Below are 20,104 nucleotides of genomic sequence, written 5' to 3'. Positions count from 1 at the left end.
AACATGTAGAGAGGAAACATAGGTATAGTATAATGTAGAGAGGAAACAGATATAGAACATGTAGAGAGGAAACATAGATATAGAACATGTAGAGATGAAACATATATAGAACATGTAGAGAGGAAACATAGATATAGTATAATGTAGAGATGAAACATAGATATAGAACATGTAGAGAGGAAACATAGATATAGAACATGTAGAGAGGAAACATAGATATAGTATAATGTAGAGATGAAACATAGATATAGAACATGTAGAGAGGAAACAGATATAGAACATGTAGAGAGGAAACATAGATATAGTATAATGTAGAGAGGAAACAGATATAGAACATGTAGAGATGAAACATAGATATAGAACATGTAGAGAGGAAACATAGATATAGTATAATGTAGAGAGGAAACATATATATAGTACATGTAGAGATGAAACATTGATATAGAACATGTAGAGGAAACAGATAGAATAAATGTAGAGGGGAAACAGATATAGAACATGTAGAGATTAAACATATAGAACATGTAGAGATGAAACATAGATATAGTACATGTAGAAAGTAAACATATTGTATAATGTAGAGAGGAAACAGATATAGAACAAACTCTTTCCTCAACTCAAGATTGCAGGTTGTTGGTTCATTAACATTTTATTGACATTACGTTTTGGGGTAAAATCTTACTGGTGGAGTGATGATGACGATGAAGAGGCTCTTCATCACTACTGCAGAGAACAAACAAGACATCAACCAGCGTATTTAAAAGGATCAGTTTATTGACCGTCTAATATTTACATGAACATAACATCCTCCTCCTCCTCCTCCTCATGTTGTTCACTGCAGGGGGGGGGGGGACTTCTACAGCTGATCCGGTCGAACATTAGAACCAACCATGTGAGGAATGCAACACAAAGGACCTACAGAGCGCTACGGTCTTCAAAGTTCAAAGGGTCCTTCAGGTCGGAGCGTCCTTCAGGTAGGAGGGTCCTGGTGTCCTGAGACATGAAGAGGAGTAACCTCGTTGTCTGAGGACACGATGAAGGTCTCTGTGTTTGGGAGGGACCGCCAGGGTCCGAGAGGGAGCAACAGACCCCCCCCCTCCCCCCCCCAAGAAGATCTTTGATGTGAAGCATTCCGATTGGTTCTCACAGAGCACAGGAAACACTGAGCGGCCCGTCGTGAAACCGCTCCGGGGCAACACACACTCTGTCCATCTGCTCCACTGTGTGTGTGTGTGTGTGTCATTGTTTGGTGTTGCTCTGTCTGACGGCCTTTTCTCTCTCAAACTGGCGGTGGTCGACGCGCTCCAAGAAGTTCTTCCGCTCCACGTACCTGAATACACACACACACACACACACAAACGTTAGTCCTGCTTCTTTCCCGCAAGACACACACACACACACTCACACACAGACACACACTCATACACAGACACACACTCACACACAGAACCCCCGTCAGAGAGCCTCACCCCTCGCGGCCCCGGTTGTGGATGGCGAGCTCGTCGGCGATGCCCTCCTCCGACTTGAAGGCGTCCCAGTCCATCTTGGACTTCTCCAGCGTGCTCATCTTCTGCTTCTTGGAGCCCAGGCGACCCAACAGGCCCGACATGCCCGGCGCCGCCCGCTTGGCGCTGCACACAAGAGAGTGAAGGTCAGCACATGGAGGTGTGAGTGTTAGTTCCTGATGGACAGGTGAACCTTAGCTCCTCCCATCAGGGTGAATGATGTCATGTAGAGTTAAAGAGCTTTGATTGGTTGAACTTCGTCACCATATTATTTTGCTATTTTACTCCTGTGACGTTAGAGAACAGCATCATGTGTGTGTGTGTATGAGTGTGTGTGCGCACATAGTTAATGAGGGAGTGGTGCTGATGGCTCTTTCCTGTGTCACACACACACACACATAAGAGATGGATAGGAAATAGCTTGTGGACACACTTCCTGTCTGTTGGAAGAAGATTTCCCACTTCCTGTCAGAGGGTTTTGGAGGCGGGCTCGTCCCCAAATGATTTGAAATTGCCGTGGCAACAAACCCCAAAAAAAACGAGAGAGCGCTCACGTGCACGCCCACAGATCCACGTGCACAGATCCACTCACACAATGCTGAACATCCACCTCTCTCCTCAGTGACGTCACGCACCTGGTGCCGGGCTGCCCCGCCGAGGGGGGGGGCAGCTCCTCCTCCTCCTTCTGGCTGCTCAGGTACAGCTTGGCTTCCTTGGAGTCTGCCGACACCACTTTGTCCACCCTGACACACACACACACACACACACACACACACACACACACACACACACACACACACACACACACACACACACACACACACACACACACACACACACACACACACACACACACACACACACACACACACACACACACACACACACACACAGCTGCTGAACTGACCACGTTGTTTGTGTCACTATCCGTGGTGTTGTTGTTGTTGTTATTGCGTATAATGAGACATGGTGCTGATCCGTCAGTGAAGAGATCACCTGGTGGTCACCGTTATTCTTCTTCTACTTCCATCTGTACTCTCTGTGTGTTAGTGGCGCCACCTAGTGGCCAATGTGAACACGGTCAAACACACTTTGATGGACGTGTCCTCAGAAGACTCACCTCACTTCCTCTCCAGCGAAGTCAAACACTTTGGTGATGGTCACCATCGCAGGAGCTTCTGTCCTCAGAGGAGCAGCCTGAAGGACAGAGGACAGAGGAGGAACAGAGGAGGAACAGAGGACAGAGGAGGAACAGAGGACAGAGGAGGAACAGAGGACAGAGGAGGAACAGAGTACAGAGGAGGAACAGAGGACAGAGGAGGAACAGAGGACAGAGGAGGAACAGAGGAGGAACAGAGGACAGAGGAGGAACAGAGGACAGAGGAGGAACAGAGTACAGAGGAGGAACAGAGGACAGAGGAGGAACAGAGGACATAGGAGGAACAGAGGAGGAACAGAGTACAGAGGAGGAACAGAGGACAGAGGAGGAACAGAGGACATAGGAGGACAGAGGAGGAACAGAGTACAGAGGAGGGACAGAGGACAGAGGAGGAACAGAGGACAGAGGAGGAACAGAGGAGGAACAGAGGAGGAACAGAGGACAGAGGAGGAACAGAGGAGGAACAGAGGACAGAGGAGGAACAGAGGACAGAGGAGGAACAGAGTACAGAGGAGGAACAGAGGACAGAGGAGGAACAGAGGAGGAACAGAGGACAGAGGAGGAATAGAGTACAGAGGAGGAACAGAGGACAGAGGAGGAACAGAGGACAGAGGAGGAACAGAGGACAGAGGAGGAACAGAGGAGGAACAGAGGACAGAGGAGGAACAGAGGACAGAGGAGGAACAGAGTACAGAGGAGGAACAGAGGACAGAGGAGGAACAGAGGACAGAGGAGGAACAGAGGACAGAGGAGGAACAGAGGACAGAGGAGGAACAGAGTACAGAGGAGGAACAGAGGACAGAGGAGGAACAGAGTACAGAGGAGGAACAGAGGACAGAGGAGGAACAGAGGACAGAGGAGGAACAGAGTACAGAGGAGGGACAGAGGACAGAGGAGGAACAGAGGACAGAGGAGGAACAGAGGACAGAGGAGGAACAGAGGAGGAACAGAGTACAGAGGAGGAACAGAGGACAGAGGAGGAACAGAGGACAGAGGAGGAACAGAGGACAGAGGAGGAACAGAGGACAGAGGAGGAACAGAGGAGGAACAGAGGAGGAACAGAGGACAGAGGAGGAACAGAGGACAGAGGAGGAACAGAGTACAGAGGAGGAACAGAGGACAGAGGAGGAACAGAGGACAGAGGAGGAACAGAGTACAGAGGAGGAACAGAGTACAGAGGAGGAACAGAGAACAGAGGAGGAACAGAGAACAGAGGAGGAACAGAGGAGGAACAGAGTACAGAGGAGGAACAGAGGACAGAGGAGGAACAGAGTACAGAGGAGGAACAGAGTACAGAGGAGGAACAGAGGACAGAGGAGGAACAGAGGACAGAGGAGGAACAGAGGACAGAGGAGGAACAGAGGACAGAGGAGGAACAGAGTACAGAGGAGGAACAGAGGAGGAACAGAGGACAGAGGAGGAACAGAGGACAGAGGAGGAACAGAGGACAGAGGAGGAACAGAGGACAGAGGAGGAACAGAGGACAGAGGAGGAACAGAGGACAGAGGAGGAACAGAGGACAGAGGAGGAACAGAGGACAGAGGAGGAACAGAGAACAGAGGAGGAACAGAGTACAGAGGAGGAACAGAGTACAGAGGAGGAACAGAGAACAGAGGAGGAACAGAGGACAGAGGAGGAACAGAGGACAGAGGAGGAACAGAGGACAGAGGAGGAACAGAGGACAGAGGAGGAACAGAGAACAGAGGAGGAACAGAGTACAGAGGAGGAACAGAGTACAGAGGAGGAACAGAGGACAGAGGAGGAACAGAGTACAGAGGAGGAACAGAGTACAGAGGAGGAACAGAGTACAGAGGAGGAACAGAGGACAGAGGAGGAACAGAGGACAGAGGAGGAACAGAGGACAGAGGAGGAACAGAGGACAGGTTGTAGGTTTGAGAACTAAAGCTGCATATTGTGAAACCCACTTGAGGACTTTGGGTAACCATAGCAACCCTCATTCACCTTCTGCACGGTCCTGGTCTCCGAGGCGGTCCTGGTCTCCGAGGCGGTCCTGGTCTCCGAGGCGGTCCTGGTCTCCGAGGCGGCCGAGTCCTCTTTGGGTCTGGACCCGACGTCGGACAGGAAGCTGGCCCAGAGGTCGTCGGACTTCTTCTTCTGCTTCACGTCGTCCTCCTCGCGCACCGCGGGGCCTCTCCCCCACTCCTCCTGCGGCGCCTCCTCCACCTCGGCTCCGCCCCCCTCTTCCTCTTCCCCGTCCACTTTCAGGACTCCTTTCTTCCTCTTCCTGCATTGTGGGACCAGGGCACCAGTACATGAGGCAGTTGTATATATATATATATGTATATATACCACTGATTCTTGAGATAAGGGACAATTCATGTCCTCCACTGAAATGCAAAGCTTGACTTAAGAATGACATATATAAATTAATTGAAATAGACTTTAAAAGCTCAACATGAATGACTTAACTACCCCAATGTACTTAGTTGTGTCTATATTTATATATTTTCATAGCAATTTGACAAAGTGCAAGCATTGCCCTAGAAAGTACATGCAAATTAACATGTCCTCTGCCAGAGGTCACAGGTTCTAATTGCAAAGAAAAGTCATTAAAAATGTAATAAATACATAAATATCAATATGAAATGAATTGCATGGCTTTATAGAATGTAACCCAATACATAAAGCAAAATACCCATCAAATTATACATTAAAAATTGCCGCTCAAAGTAGTGTCCTCAGTTCATGTCAACTCCGTCAGAATTTTGACAAATTAAAAAAATCAGGCATATTATGGTGTGAACTTTAAGCCTGAGGACCCCTTGTGTACGCTTCTTCTCTTGATGGAGGCAGCAGTACAGCACATGGTCTCGGAAGTTTAACATTTATATATATTTTTAGCAAACTAAGTTGATATAACTGTCGTCACAGGTTTTGTATGTGAACTTTGTCATCCAAGAATGATTATTTTAAATAAGAATTGTGAAATAAATGGAGGTGTTTTTGGTGAGTTTATGTAGGCAGCTAGCAACTGGGAAACATCTAAATGGCTCCAGTGTACGGGATACGATTCAGACAATAACAACTTTAATTTCGTCAACTCCGTCAGCCGTCAACTCCGTCAGAATGGCTGTCTGACTGTTGGGGTCAAGCTGACGGAGCTGACAAATGCTCCAAAACCTCATTATTGGATGCATAATAAACACAGATTGTGTTTATGATTTAATATTGGCATAATACTTATACTGAACTGACTGGCAAAAAATACATGATCAACACAAATGTTAATTTATATTTATTGCTTTTAGGCAAGAAGTAGACACCCCTCCAGATCGTCCACTAGAGCAGAGGATGGAGGAGCCAACTTCAAGTAGACGTGCTCAACCGAACCAGGATGGTTTAGTTTAAAGTTAACCTTTTACTTTATTTATAGTATAGAGTTGGTGGTGTATTGAGTTATTCTTGGTCATTAAAGATCTTTACCTTTCACCGTCCCCATTTTATTGGCCTGTTTGTTATGCGTGCCATTTCTCTAGATTGATGGTCTCGTAACACACAGAGGATTCAGGATCCTGCATCGTTCATTGACTTTGCTAATAAGTTTTAAGTTTGTCCTTAAACAGTTTCATGCACTTATAGTCCAAGCATAGAGGGACTGAAGACACATGAATGTCTCATGTGAGCTTTACAGCCTTGTTAACCTGGTTTGCTGTGATGTTACATCAGTCCGTCAACACTGTCAGTTTTGTCCCACCCTAAGATGTGGGTTTTTCTCTTTAAAAAAAAAAAAGCCTTTTACTTCTGTTTATTTTATAGAGTTAATTCACTAAAACATTGCATGGACTACATGCAGTGGTGTCTTAACTGCATTTAACCACAGATTAAATATGTACAATTTTAAAAATAAATAACAAAATTAAGTTTTTTCCAAAGGCGTTTTTCCTCAACTGTGTAAAATTTAAAAAAAGGGAATACAATGGGTTTTTTTATCACTTAACTAGGAGTAGGCACACTATTATTAGATATTGAAATACTTAAAAGTGTCACTGAATCATTACAATTAAAATTAAATGATTTCTAATGCATCTGACGGAGTTGACAAATATCAACAAACAAATGGGATAAATGTCATTTTTTATAAAAAGTGATTTAATAAAAAACGTGTTCCTTTACAGGGTTTGTTCGGTCAGACCTGTGTTTATGAGAAAATCTATTCCAAATGAATGTGCTGCCCATTTTAGTTTTTTAGGTTTCAAAAGTAGTTTTGTCCCTTATCTCAAGAATCAGTGATACATATATATGTATATATACATATATATATATATATATATATATATACAGGCACGTGCACAAATAGAGCCCTAGTGGTGCTCAAGCACCAGCCCTTTCGCCCTGGATGAGTAAAGTGCCCTTTATGCTGGAGCCCACTTTTTTTTTATTCATCAGTATTTAAGAATAAAAGTTACTCTCTCTGTCATCAAGTCACCACAAATGTGTTTTAATATCCGACGGGGCATTTATCTGAGAACTTCGCCCCGACCTGCTCCACGGCGCTCACGAGCTCACGTGCCCCCCTCCCCTCCTCTCCCTCCCCCCGCTGCGCCCCTCCCTCCTCCTCCTCCACTTCCTCCTCCGCGCAGTTCTCCTCTGACCCGCAGCACCAGACAAGCAGGTCATGACGTGTTCGTCCCCTGACGTTGTTTTGTGATAAATCAACTACAACATTAGCGCTGCTGAAAACATGACGTCACAACTGGTCCTGTCTGTTGTTCCAAAGGGACTGAAACTCTCTGGACTACAACGGGGGGAGGAGTCTAAAGAGCTGCAGACAAGTGTGAAGCACGAATGTTAACGCAGTTATCTAGCTAAGAGCATGGAGCTAACTCGCTAACAGCATGAAGCTAACCCTGTCTTATTAGTTATTGAGACGTTTGCCCACTTTAAAGAGAGGAGCTACTTTTCTTTACAGTAGTGGGTCTGCTCTGTCACCCAATGTAACATGTGATCTCTTTCTGACTCTATTCTGCTCTGAACCTCTTTCATGTGAGGGTGAAACTCTTTTATTTTGCAAACCTCTGAAACCCGACCCAATGTTCCTTAAAGCTGCTCTGAACCTCTCATGCCCAAAGTCACAGTGTGTTGATAGTTGTTGTTGGACAGTGTTGAGCACGCTGTGTTTTTTAAATAAAGCTTTGTTTTTTACAATATTCTACTCAAAACCTCTTTTCTTCTCATTGTTGAGTGCTATTTAAACTGCGCCCCCCCCAAAAAAATTTCACCAGCTGCCACTGGTCCAGAGGAACAGGGGCCTCATTTGTGACCCCAGCAGTGGTCGTTAGGTTGTCATGGGAACACGAGTGTGATGGCTGTGCTCCCGTGGACTTCTCCACGCCTCTCACCTCACGCCGATGTCCTTCTTCTTCTTCTTCTTCTTCTTGCTGGCGTCGTCGGGAAGCGGCACGCCGTCGCCCTCGTGCAGAGGCTCCTCCCTTTCACACTCATTGAGGTCATCCTCGCTGAGGTCATCGTCTGGGGGGGGGGGGGGAGATATCACAATATCAAAATTTACAGCAGTTCAGCAAAACCGGGACGGTTTGGATTTAACATGTTGAACTACACATGTCGGATTATTAGTTAGAAACATATCAAACATGTAAACAGTTCATTAATTTCAGAGGGATTTCTTGAGTGTATCAACAGTGTAATATATATATATATATAATACATATATATCATTTATATATAATATATATCTATATAATAGATATATAATTATATTATATATATGTATATACATATATATTATATATAATACATATATATTATTTATATATTATATATAATACATATATATTATTTATATATACACTACCGTTCAAAAGTTTGGGATCACCCAGACAATTTCGTGTTTTCCATGAAAACTCACTTTTATTTATCAAATGAGTTGCAAAATGTATAGAAATTAAAGCTGCAAGCAGCGTCGAACGGGTCCTCGCTCACCCGCTCGGCCGAGGACGCGGGCGCGCCGGTCGGACTCGACTCGGGCCGCGACTTGTAACGAGCGCGACAAATTTGGGGCAGATTCGACAAAGTCCAGTTCAGCCACTAGGTGGCGCTTTAACTACGTGAACATATTCATGCATCGTGTGTCCCTACGTGAAGTGTAGACCACGTCATGTAAATTCAATGTAAAAAAAAAAAGTGGTGACAAAAAGCTGTCTTGTCTTGGAATCGATCACGCATCTCCGGGTGTCCAGTCCTACACTTATCACGCTGAGCTATAGAGATAGCTGGATTACAGGCAGCCGTAGGCGCTCACATTATTTTGGGCAGAACTCCACTTCCTCCTCCGCGCAGTGCATGACGTCACAACTGGTCCGACGTTTCCTAAAAAAATAAATCAACAAAAACTCACGAAATCCGTGATTTAAAAGCCTCGTCCAGCTGTTTACTGACGTTAGTTATGTTAGAGTAGAGAGAGGGAGAGAGAGGAGAGAGAGAGAGAGAGAAAAGAGAGAGAGGAGAGAGAGAAGAGAGAGAAAAAGAGAGGAGAGAGAGAGGAGAGAGAAAAAGAGAGAGAGAGAGTTCTTATTCCATTCTAAATAACGGGCTAGTCTAGGATTTGCGTGGCCAGACTGAAAAAAAATCATAATGCCTCTCTGGTATTGTTCAGAGGGCCGGGCCAAATGTGGAGGCGGGCCTTAGTTTGAGGACCACTGCTCTTGGCTGTCTATCAATATAGCTCATTTTGAAAATGACGTAAGAGGGCAATACGGATCCGTATCAGACCAGCAAGGAGGGCAATACGTGGCTGGCATGAAGACCCATTAGCCAATCAGAATGCTTGTACTGTTGTTGCAATATAATAATTCATCTTTATTCATAAAGAAAATGTAAGCTAGTGGTCTGATGCTGCCAGAGGAAACGCAGGTCGAGGACAGCATCATCAGTGTATTGCTGCTAATGCTTCAACTCTGTCAGATTTTTTTTTTGGCATTGGGTGCCCTTTTTTTTGGTTGGAGTACCTGCCCCCCAATATGTCTGTGCTCGTGCCTGGTATTATTCATGTGAATGTGGAATGGAACACAGGTCTCTGGGTCACACAGCAAGCACCTATAGCTCTGCGCCACTTATTAGATGTAATTGCATCAGCTTTAGTGGGTAACATTATTGTGAAATTGAATCAATTATGGTTATTGGAAGGACACAGATTGAAGGAAGTCCAGTTGAGCCAGTAGGTGGCGCTTTGTGTCTGTGAACATATCCATGCATCATATGTCTCTAAGTGAAGTGTAGAAAAAAGCCTGATAACATTATTTTTGCCTTAGCCTGGAATCAAAAACAGGTCTCTGTGTCACTAGGCAAGCACCTATTGCTCTGTACCACTGATTATATGTAATTGCATCAGCTATAGGGGGTAAGATTATCGTGAAAGTGAATACATTATGGCTATTTTACTTTTCAATAGGTGATCCTCGAAGAAATGTGCTTGTTTCTTCGTGTGAATGTGTTCAGGCCTTGACTGGCATCACACATGATTTTTTGGGGAAGTATTGGATGAGTTTAAGCAATAGTTTTTAACATAAAGAAATCACAGAAAGTACACAATTATTGGCAGTAAAAAAACGTCAATTTCCTACCGGCGAAAAGTCCATTTTTTTTCACAGTGTTCATTGTTCAAGTCTTGAGATTCTATAAAACTTATTCTGAGCCGATTCTGTTGGCGTTTTGGGGTAGAAATCCTTCTCAGTATAAAAGTGGAAAATGGCCAAATCAAGCAAAAAACGCCAAAAAACGCCCAACTTTGATGAATTATCAGGGCTCCAGACTAACTTTTTTAACTAGGAGCACAGTGGCCCCTAACTTAAAATGTTAGGGGCGCAAGCAGAAAATTTAGGGGCGCACACAGGGTTTTCCTGGGTCAAAATTTTTGCCGCGCTATGCGCGCACCATCTGTTCATGCAGTCGAGATATTGAGTGAGTGATCAGCAGCTGGCCGCTCTGCCGTGATGCGCGCACACATCCGCGCACACGGGTAAGCACACTCCTCACTAGCACCCCCTCCCCCCGTTAACAACTCTTCTCGGCTCGCCCAAATTTTCTCTATGCAGGAAAAACCCTGCGCACAGTATAAATCGACTTGCAAAGTTTTCCCATCATTTCTACTGTATTACTGATACATAATTTGACAATATACAATCTTATGCCTTTTTGCCTTCATGAACTGCAAAACATTCACAACAGAGAACTCTTCAGAAGTTACTGTATTGAGTTTAAACATATTTTAAGAAAAAACATACCTTGAGCATGTGCATGTTGCACTTCGATGTGGCCAATCAAAACATTTGTTGGTTTCTAGAGATGCACCGATCAGGTTTTTGGTGCCGATCACCGATCACTGAAATCAGTATCTGCCGATCACAGATAATACCGATCACGGTGTCGATTGAAGCATTCTATTGATTGTGTAGCATTATTGCTATGAGGACTATGAGGAAATACATATATAAAGCAACGCAAACATTAAAGAAATTATAGATTTCTTTAAACATTTAGGACTTTTACTTTGAAAAATGTCCTAATTGATACATTACAATTGTTTGATTGCTATTGTAGGGGATTTCAGATATGTATGGAACACATCTGCATCATTCATTTCCTGGAACTCTTGGGGAAATCTATATACAGGACTTTTCTTAACATACACAAGTCTGATTAATTTTTATAAACTCTTCCTTGGTCCAGTAAAAATGTTCTAATCTTAGCATATGTTAAGCTAAATCTCAGAAACGATCTCTAAAGATACAAAATCAGTTCATTGTTTACTTTTATATGTTCGTGTATGATTTGTCGACATCTTATTTTCAAAAACGGATGTTGTTTCACGTGGTTCTTTACGCTAACTTTGCAAAACCGGATGTTGTCACTTAAATCCTTCCGCTAACTTTCTCAAAACCCTCGCGCGCTCCCAATCGAATGTGTTTAGCGTGAGCATCTCTAGGGGCAGACATGTGAGAGTCGGCTGAGTTGACCCAGAGATTCAACTCGGGGGACGGAGACGCCGCTCGGTGGTGAGGATCCCCTCTGACCTCTCACTCTGCGGCCCTCGCCCTCGTTGCGTCTCCGCTGCGTGCGCCTCTTTTCACATTAGCCCCCGCTCTCACACACAGCCCAGCCTTCTTCTTCGGTTTTCGTCTCCTTTCTTCTTCTTCTGGAGTTAATGTCGGTTAGCAAACCAGTCATTCAGGCATTACCGCTAACTATAGTGGGCTGAAGTGTAGAACAAGTTTGTCAGCAACAAAAATATTTAATAACAAAACAAAAAATCTGCTAATTTACTGGTCGCGCATGCGCGAGTTGATGAAAAATTTACTCGCACTGTGTCTAATTTTAGGCGCAAAATGCGACCATTTGGTCGCAGTCTGGAGCCCTGATTATTGTAGCGCCCTCTACGGTTCAAATTGCACGAAATTTGCTGTGAATGTTTCAGGCTCCATTCTACACATATCCTGACAGTCTGTTTTTTCCCCCCAATAGTGTTGAAGTTATGAGCATTACAAAACAGGACACGCCCCTAAAATGTTCGTTGGGCCATAGATGCTTACCACAATGATATATTTGAAAAAAGATGATAGATCTTAGATGCTATAGGTTCCTTAATCATTATCTCTAATAGGTTTGGTATGAATTGGACCCCGCATGTTGGAGCAAACGCCTCTGATGTGTTTTTCACAAAATTCAAAATGGCCGAAAATTTATGTAGGCGGAGCTTAGGGTCCTGAGAGGCTTTTTTGTACAGCAGGTCCAAGTGGACTTGGGAAAAAAAGAACTAGTCATTTGAACATACTGGGTGAGGGGCATCGCCGGTCAAACTTCCAGGTGGCGCTAGAGAGCAATTTTTTAAAGCCGAATTTCGAGGTCGGTGTCATCCGTCTATTTTCACCAATCCTGACAAGCTTGCCAAATTTGGTGAGTTTTGGGATATGATACGTACCCCCAATATGCCCCCAATGTTCAAAAATAAAAATCTTAAGAAGTGGAAATAATAATACCCCGAACAACTTCAATAGGGTCCTCTCGGACAGACTTCGTCTGTCGCTCGGACCCTAAATATAGTCAAGACATTGACAAGGTTAGAAATAATGATTTGTATTTGAAGTATTCATTTTCTTCTTCAAACTTTGCTTTCGTCAAAGAATGCTCCTTTTGCAGCAATGACAGCATTGCAGACCTTTGGCATTCTAGCTGTTAATTTGTTGAGGTAATCTGTTGAAATTTCACCCCACGCTTCCTGAAGCACCTCCACAAGTTGGATTGGCTTGATGGGCACTTCTTGCGGACCATACGGTCAAGCTGCTCCCACAACAGCTCAATGGTTGAGATCTGGTGACTGGCCACTCCATTACAGACAGCAAGCTGCCTGCTTCTTCCCTCAAGAGTTCTTCACAATGTGGAGGTGTGCTTTGGGTCATTGTCCTGTTGGAGGAGGACATTGGCTCCAATCAAGCGCTGCCCACAGGGTATGGCATGGCGTTGCAAAATAGAGTGATAGCCTTACTTATTTAAAATCCCTTTTACCTGGTACAAATGTCCCACTTTCCCAGCACCAAAGCAGCCCCAGACCATCACATGACCTCCACCATGCTTGACAGATGGTGTCAGGCACTCTTCCAGCATCTTTTCACCTGTTCTGCGTCTCACAAATGTTCTTCTGTGTGATCCAAACACCTCAAACTTGGATTCATCTGTCCAGAACACCTTTTTCCAATCTTCCTCTGTCCAATGCCTGTGTTCTTTTGCCCATACCAATCTTTTCTTTTTATTGGCCAGTCTCAGATATGGCTTTTCTTTGCCACTCTGCCTAGAAGGCCAGCATCCCGAGTCGCCTCTTCACTGTCGGCGTTGACACTGGCGTTTTGGTACCATTTAAAGAAGCTGCCAGTTGAGGACCTGTGAGGCGTCTATTTCTCAAACTAGAGACTCTAATGTACTTGTCTTCTTGCTGAGTTGTGCACCGGGGCCTCCCACTTCTCTTTCTGCTCTGGTTAGAGCCCGTTTGTGCTGTTCTCTGAAGGGAGTAGTACACACCGCTGGAGGACATTTTCAGTTTCTTTGCAATTTCTCGCATGGAACAGCCTTCATTTCTAAGAACAAGAATAGACTGGCGAGTTTCACATGAAAGTTCTTTTTTTCTGGCCATTTTGAGAGTCTTATCGAACCCACAAATGTGATGCTCCAGATAATCAACTAGCTCAAAGGAAGGCCAGTTTTATAGCTTATATCTCCAGCAAAACAGTTTTCAGCTGTGTTAACATAATTGCACAAGGGTTTTCAAGGGTTTTCTAATCAGACATTAGTCTTCTAAGGCGATTAGCAAACACAATGTACCATTAGAACACTGGAGTGATCGTTGATGGAAATGGGCCTCTATACACCTCTGGAGATATTTCATTAGAAACCAGACGTTTCCACCTAGAATAGTGATTTACCACATTAACAATGTATAGAGGGTATTTCTGATTGATTTAATGTTATCTTCATTGAAAAAACAATGCTTTTCTTTGAAAAATAAGGACATTTCTAAGTGATCCCAAACTTTTGAACGGTAGTGTATATATATATAATAGATATAATTATGTAATATATATATTATATATAATACATATATATTATTTGTATATAATATATATCTATATAATAGATACATATTATGTAATATATATCTATATAATAATATATGTATAATAACACATTTTATATATATATATATATATCATCTTTAGCATCACGGTCATAGTTAGCGATGTACCGGGCTGCTTTCAGACGCGTGTCTCATAATTGCCTCCAGTGTTCGTAAATAACACAATAAAGGAACACAATGGTGATAACGCTTATTTGGTGGCACGTGACATGCTACACTTCAGTCGGCGGTGCGCGGGCTGAACGCGGAACCGTCAAGGGACACGAGAACCTTCCCGCCAGGTGCGCGCCTCACCTGATGGGACGTAGTCCGCGTCTTCAGTGGACGAGTACCCGTCAGAGTCGTAGTCCGAGAGGCTCATCATGCTGGAGGGGACCGGCAGCGCTACATGGGGGCTCACGCTGCTCGGAGCTCATTCGCTGCTTGCGCAACGTTACCAAGATTACCTGGCGTATCCCAGGTGCTGCTAGAAGAACAATAGAGTTGAACTGTTGCTCTCTCAAGTCTGAGCAGGGCTTCAGTGTGAATGTGTGGAACAGGAACGCCGTCTCAACATCCGGTGGACGGACGGCAAGCCCGAAGGTTCAAACTGTACGACGTCGAGTGGCGACGAGCCGGCGACGTTAAGATGCATTAGCGCCCCCTAGCGAACCGGAGGGTAAATTCAGTTATTGACGACCTGCAATCCGCAGCAAGTGTAATCATTAAAGTATATTTAATACTCCACAACAGGCGCGTCTCTAGGATTTGGATACATCCGGGGCTTAGCCAGTGCGAGCGTTGTCGACGGGGGGGGCTAGTGAGAGTGTGCTCGCCTGTGTGCGCGGATGTGTCGCGCGTATCACGGCAGAGCGATGCGCGTTATGGGAGCGGCGGCGCTGGGCTTAGCCCAGAGGAGTGAAGCAGCGAAATGTGTAGACATAGAAACACTCTCAGACAGCAGCTTGCTGTTACGTGCGCCTGCTGCCAGTCTGACTCCGCTGTTTTGGGTGAATGACGTTACGTGCGACCTGGAGGTGTTAACCACTTGTGTACCAAATCTTTTCTTTTTTTTGGTTGAAAACATTCGGGGCTAATGAAAAAACATCCGGGGCTTTAAAGATGAGTTATCAGGCTCTCTCTAAATGTGTGATGTCATCAGGTAACCGATCTGCTCCATCCACAATCATCTTGGGAGGTCCAGAGAAGAGTTTCTGGACCTTATGACAACAATAAACATCATTTGGGTATAAAAACAAAAGAAAAAACGAAATGTACACTTTCATTGGTCCCCGTGGGTAACTTCTTCTCTGCATTGACCCAACCTTAGTTATTAAGGAGCAACTGGGGGTGCAGTACCTTGCTCAAGGACACAGAAAAGAAACATTCTGTGGGTCCACACATCCAGTCTCACCTCCACTATTTCATGATCACGTGATTTCTCCATCGCCATCTTGGATTACGTCCGTCAGCTATTTGTGCAACCAATGAACGGAAGTTAGGAGAAGTGACGTACACCATAACCGACCTGTCAATCACAGGAAGCCCCGCCCTAAAGCAGACTCACAAGAGACACAGGCATCTCATGACTTCTATACAACCAGAGGAGTCGCCCCCTGGTGGTCAGGAGAGAGAATGCAGCTTTAACACATGAAGCATAGACTTCTATACAACCAGAGGAGTCGCCCCCTGGTGGTCAGGAGAGAGAATGCAGCTTTAACACATGAAGCATAGACTTCTATACAACCAGATGAGTCGCCCCCTGGTGGTCAGGAGAGAGAATACACGTTCAAAGACACTTCCGTGGAGGCGTCACTCGGCAGAACCTGAGGTCACTGTCTGGTAATCTCATTTAGAAGTCATGGCTGCCACTTTCACATTCTTTCTGTTGGGTACTTTAAATCTTGTTGATTGTATTTATTATATTCTGATTTCACATCAACGTCAAACAGCGTCACGCTGGAAAAGGATGAAGAAAATGAGCGAGTCCTTCACATACGCTGGGAGTTGGTAAACACCTCTCGTCTTATGTTGAAAGACAAAAGGTCCGATGTGTCTTTGTCCTGTGGAGCATTATTATCCATATTATATGTATAATATGTATTATATGTATTTTATGTATTATATGTATTAATGCACCAGACCGGCTGCACATATTAGATACATTATGGGATAATGTGTCTGTTAAACTAATCAAGGACACCGTGAATGTGTGTGTGTGTGTGTGTGTGTGTGTGTGTGTGTGTGTGTGTGTGTGTGTGTGTGTGTGTGTGTGTGTGTGTGTGTGTGTGTGTGTGTGTGTGTGTGAGTCATCTAATGAATGCTGTTGGACTAAATTACTTGTCGTGATCAGTTCAGAGCAAAAAAAGCGATGGAAAAACAGATAGAGGGCGTTAAGAAGGAAACGCACTAAATAAATCCCGACGTCTCCAGAGTGAAATCGACATGCTGGAGGCAAACCAGTTTGGCTTAGTTGTAATTAAATTTGAATTCATCTCGCAAACAAAACTCTTTTGAAATCAAAGAGGAGACGGTGTGTTAATAGACCGTAAAGATCATAAAGAAAGCACAAAGAGCCATTATGCCCAAACTACCGTAATGACTGTGACACATGTAATGTGTGTTTAGGAGATTACCTCAATGACCAGTGATTAAGTGTAATTTGAACATATTCTTAACAGCGGGGGGAGGTGGGGGGTGGTCTCTGTGATCACATCGTCTGAACCAAGTAACGGGACATGTTGTTGTGGTGGTGTGAGGAGCTCAGAGGGATCCGAACCCCCCACGGCCCGCCATGTGAGGAGCTCTTCATTCTCACAATTAAAACCAAATAATGAAAACAATTGATTTATTTCACACCAACGCACCTCAAGGGGCTGCTGCGTATTCACAGTAATGACCAAAGAATAGAGTTTAGAACCGTACGAATAAAAACAATTCGGAGCAAGAGTCAGGACATGTCTTTGTACATCTCCTAAATGTCAGAGCTCAAAACTAAAAAGATAATCTTATCCAACGAGAGGAGATTTAAAACATTCTTTCATTTTGAGGTGTGCTTTGTTCAGTCAGCGTGTCCGTGTTCAGCTCCACACGCCTCCACACGCCTCCACACGCCTCCACACGCCTCCACGCCTCCACGCCTCCACGCCCACACGCCTCCACGCCCACACGCCTCCACGCCCACACGCCTCCACGCCCCCACGCCTCCACGCCCACACGCCTCCACGCCTCCACGCCTCCACGCCTCCACGCCTCCACGCCTCCACGCCTCCACGCCTCCACGCCTCCACGCCCCCACGCCTCCACGCCTCCACACGCCTCACACGCCTCCACACGCCTCACCCACACGCCCTCCACACGCCTCCACGCCCCCACGCCTCCACACGCCTCCACACGCCTCCACACGCCTCCACACGCCTCTCACACGCTCCTGCCACGGCCTCCACACGCCTCCACACGCCTCCACACGCCTCCACACGCCTCGACACGCCTCGACACGCCTCGACACGCCTCCACACGCCTCCACACGCCTCCACACGCCTCCACACTCCTCCACACCACTCCACACGCCCACCACGCCTCCACGCCTCCACACGCCCACACGCCCACACGCCTCCACACGGCTCCTGCGCCTCCACACGCCTCCACACGGGCTCCACACGGCCTCCACACGCCTCCACACGGGCTCCACACGCCTCCACACGCCTCCACACGCCTCCACACGCCTCCACACGGGCTCCACACGGCCTCCACACGCCTCCACACGCTTCCACAAGCTTCCACACGCCTCCACACGCCTCCACACGGCTCCACACGCCTCCACACGCCTCCACACGCCTCCACACGCCTCCACACGCCTCCACACGACCTCCACACGGCCTCCACACGCCTCCACACGGCTCCACACGGCTCCACACGCCTCCACACGGGCTCCACACGGCCTCCACACGCCTCCACACGCCTCCACACGCCTCCACACGCCTCCACACGCCTCCACACGGCTCCACACGCCTCCACACGGCCTCCACACGCCTCCACACGGCCTCCACACGCCTCCACACGCCTCCACACGCCTCCACACGCCTCCACACGCCTCCACACGGCCTCCACACGGCCTCCACATGCCTCCACACGCCTCCACACGGCCTCACACGCCTCCACACGCCTCCACGCCTCCACACGCCTCCACACGCTTCCACACGCCTCCACACGCCTCCACACGCCTCCACACGCCTCCACACGCCTCCACACGCCTCCACACGCTTCCACACGCCTCCACACGCCTCCACACGCCTCACCACGCCTCCACACGCCCACACGCCTCCACACGCCTCCACACGCCTCCACACGCCTCCACACGCCTCCACACGCCTCCACACGCCTCCACACGCCTCCACACGCCTCCACACGCCTCCACACGCCTCCACACGGCCTCCACACGCCTCCACACGCTTCTACACGCCTCCACACGCCTCCACACGGCCTCCACACGGCTCCACACGCCTCCACACGCCTCCACACGCCTCCACACTCCATGTCCGCAGCTAAACCTCGCCCACAGCTAAGCCTCGCCCACAGCTAAACCACGCCCACAGCTAAGCCACGCCCACAGCGCAGCGGACGCTGATTGTTCACATGACTGAGGCCAGATGAGACGGTTCTTTAAGCGTGATTCGAGATCTTGCAATTCTCGCGTGATCTCATGAAATCGCGAGACTTCAGCGACTGTGCAAGGTGAACCCCGAACGGTTCCTCCTGCTGCGAGCGACTCTGATTCATAACGTCACCTTCTGTTGGCCTAAACACTCCTGAAGACCTCATTAAAGATCCGTGATTTGCATTGAGGGCAGGCCGGCTTATTATGGTATGGATTAGACATTCCTTCTGTGAACTCGGCGTTCTGTCGCCTTCAGAGCTGAACACCAGACAGAGTCTCCTCCAGTGAGTCATCCTCAACACGGGGGTGTTTCAGGAGGATGGAGTTGGATAGCGGGGATAGCTTTTGTAAAAGGGGGTTAAGGACCGGGATGAAAAGGATTTTAACTAGGGCTGTCAGCGTTAACGCGTTAATCTATGCGATTAATTTGGCCGCGATTAACGCACTAAAATATTTTAACGCAATTAACGCAACTTTGTTTACTTCCGGTGTCGTTGAAGTTTTTGCACTCTTCTGAGTGTCAAGCCGCGGCAGTCCGCCTCCTTCCTTCTGCTCCTCGATATTCACAGAGAAGCAGAGGGCGACGTGTCGGTGACGCGGGGCGGAAGGTGCAGGTGACTTTTTTTTTGCTCCGCTCGATGCGCGCGCAGACACGCCGACATGGAGCTCTGCGGCGCGCGAGACGGAGAGAGAAGAGTGAACGACACGTGGAGACAGAATGACATGCTGCTGTAGAGACGACCAACAACAGACATTTAGTTTAATAAAGAACAAAGACGTCTTTAAGGAAAGAACCGTACATTACTTCTGCTGTAATCTGGCGCTATAGAGAACATTTCAGGGGGGCGGGGCCTCACCCTGATAGAATGGTGCGGGAACACTGGGATGTGTCACATGCAAAAGACTTTAAGAGGTGAATTTACATGTTTTTGTAAAATCGAGAAAATGAGCCCAGCCTCCAGAGGGTTAACATGACATATTTGTCAGTTTCCCAAGGCCACTGGTTCTGCTGTTCAGTGTTAAAGATGACAGGACCAATCTCTAATACACCTTTGTTTACTAATCTGAATGTTTCACAGAAGAAACAATTTATCATCCACAATATTAAATACCTCACTGAAACTTTATAGGTAGGAGCCTCT

General features: G+C 46.5%; 1 protein-coding gene across 1 annotated transcript; it reads right to left on the bottom strand.

Annotated features, from left to right (window-relative positions):
• Window positions 1-623: 623 nt before the first annotated feature.
• Window positions 624-14,866, bottom strand: cfdp1 (craniofacial development protein 1). Its single transcript, XM_056416131.1, has 7 exons — window positions 14,621-14,866; window positions 8,025-8,154; window positions 4,627-4,909; window positions 2,626-2,702; window positions 2,141-2,248; window positions 1,470-1,631; window positions 624-1,330 (listed from the first exon to the last, which is right to left on the bottom strand). The coding sequence occupies exons 1-7, from the start codon at window positions 14,688-14,690 to the stop codon at window positions 1,240-1,242; spliced, it is 921 nt and encodes a 306-aa protein (XP_056272106.1). The 5' UTR covers window positions 14,691-14,866; the 3' UTR covers window positions 624-1,239.
• Window positions 14,867-20,104: the final 5,238 nt, after the last annotated feature.

Source organism: Pseudoliparis swirei, chromosome 6 (genome assembly GCF_029220125.1).
Source record: "Pseudoliparis swirei isolate HS2019 ecotype Mariana Trench chromosome 6, NWPU_hadal_v1, whole genome shotgun sequence".
Lineage (NCBI taxonomy): Eukaryota > Metazoa > Chordata > Actinopteri > Perciformes > Liparidae > Pseudoliparis > Pseudoliparis swirei.
The sequence above is the reverse complement of the archived record's forward strand: the minus strand, read 5'-3'. Positions and strand labels throughout refer to the sequence as shown.

What these genes read in the sequence shown, in the direction of transcription:
- cfdp1 (XM_056416131.1), bottom strand. Translation starts at nt 14,690, where the DNA reads ATGATGAGCCTCTCGGACTACGACTCTGACGGGTACTCGTCCACTGAA. An exon ending in AAGAAGGACATCGGCGTGAG is followed by an intron (nt 4,910 to 8,024) that starts GTGAGAGGCGTG and finishes CCCACAATGCAG; the next exon opens with GAAGAGGAAGAAAGGAGTCC. An exon ending in AGACCAGGACCGTGCAGAAG is followed by an intron (nt 2,703 to 4,626) that starts GTGAATGAGGGT and finishes TCTGTCCTTCAG; the next exon opens with GCTGCTCCTCTGAGGACAGA.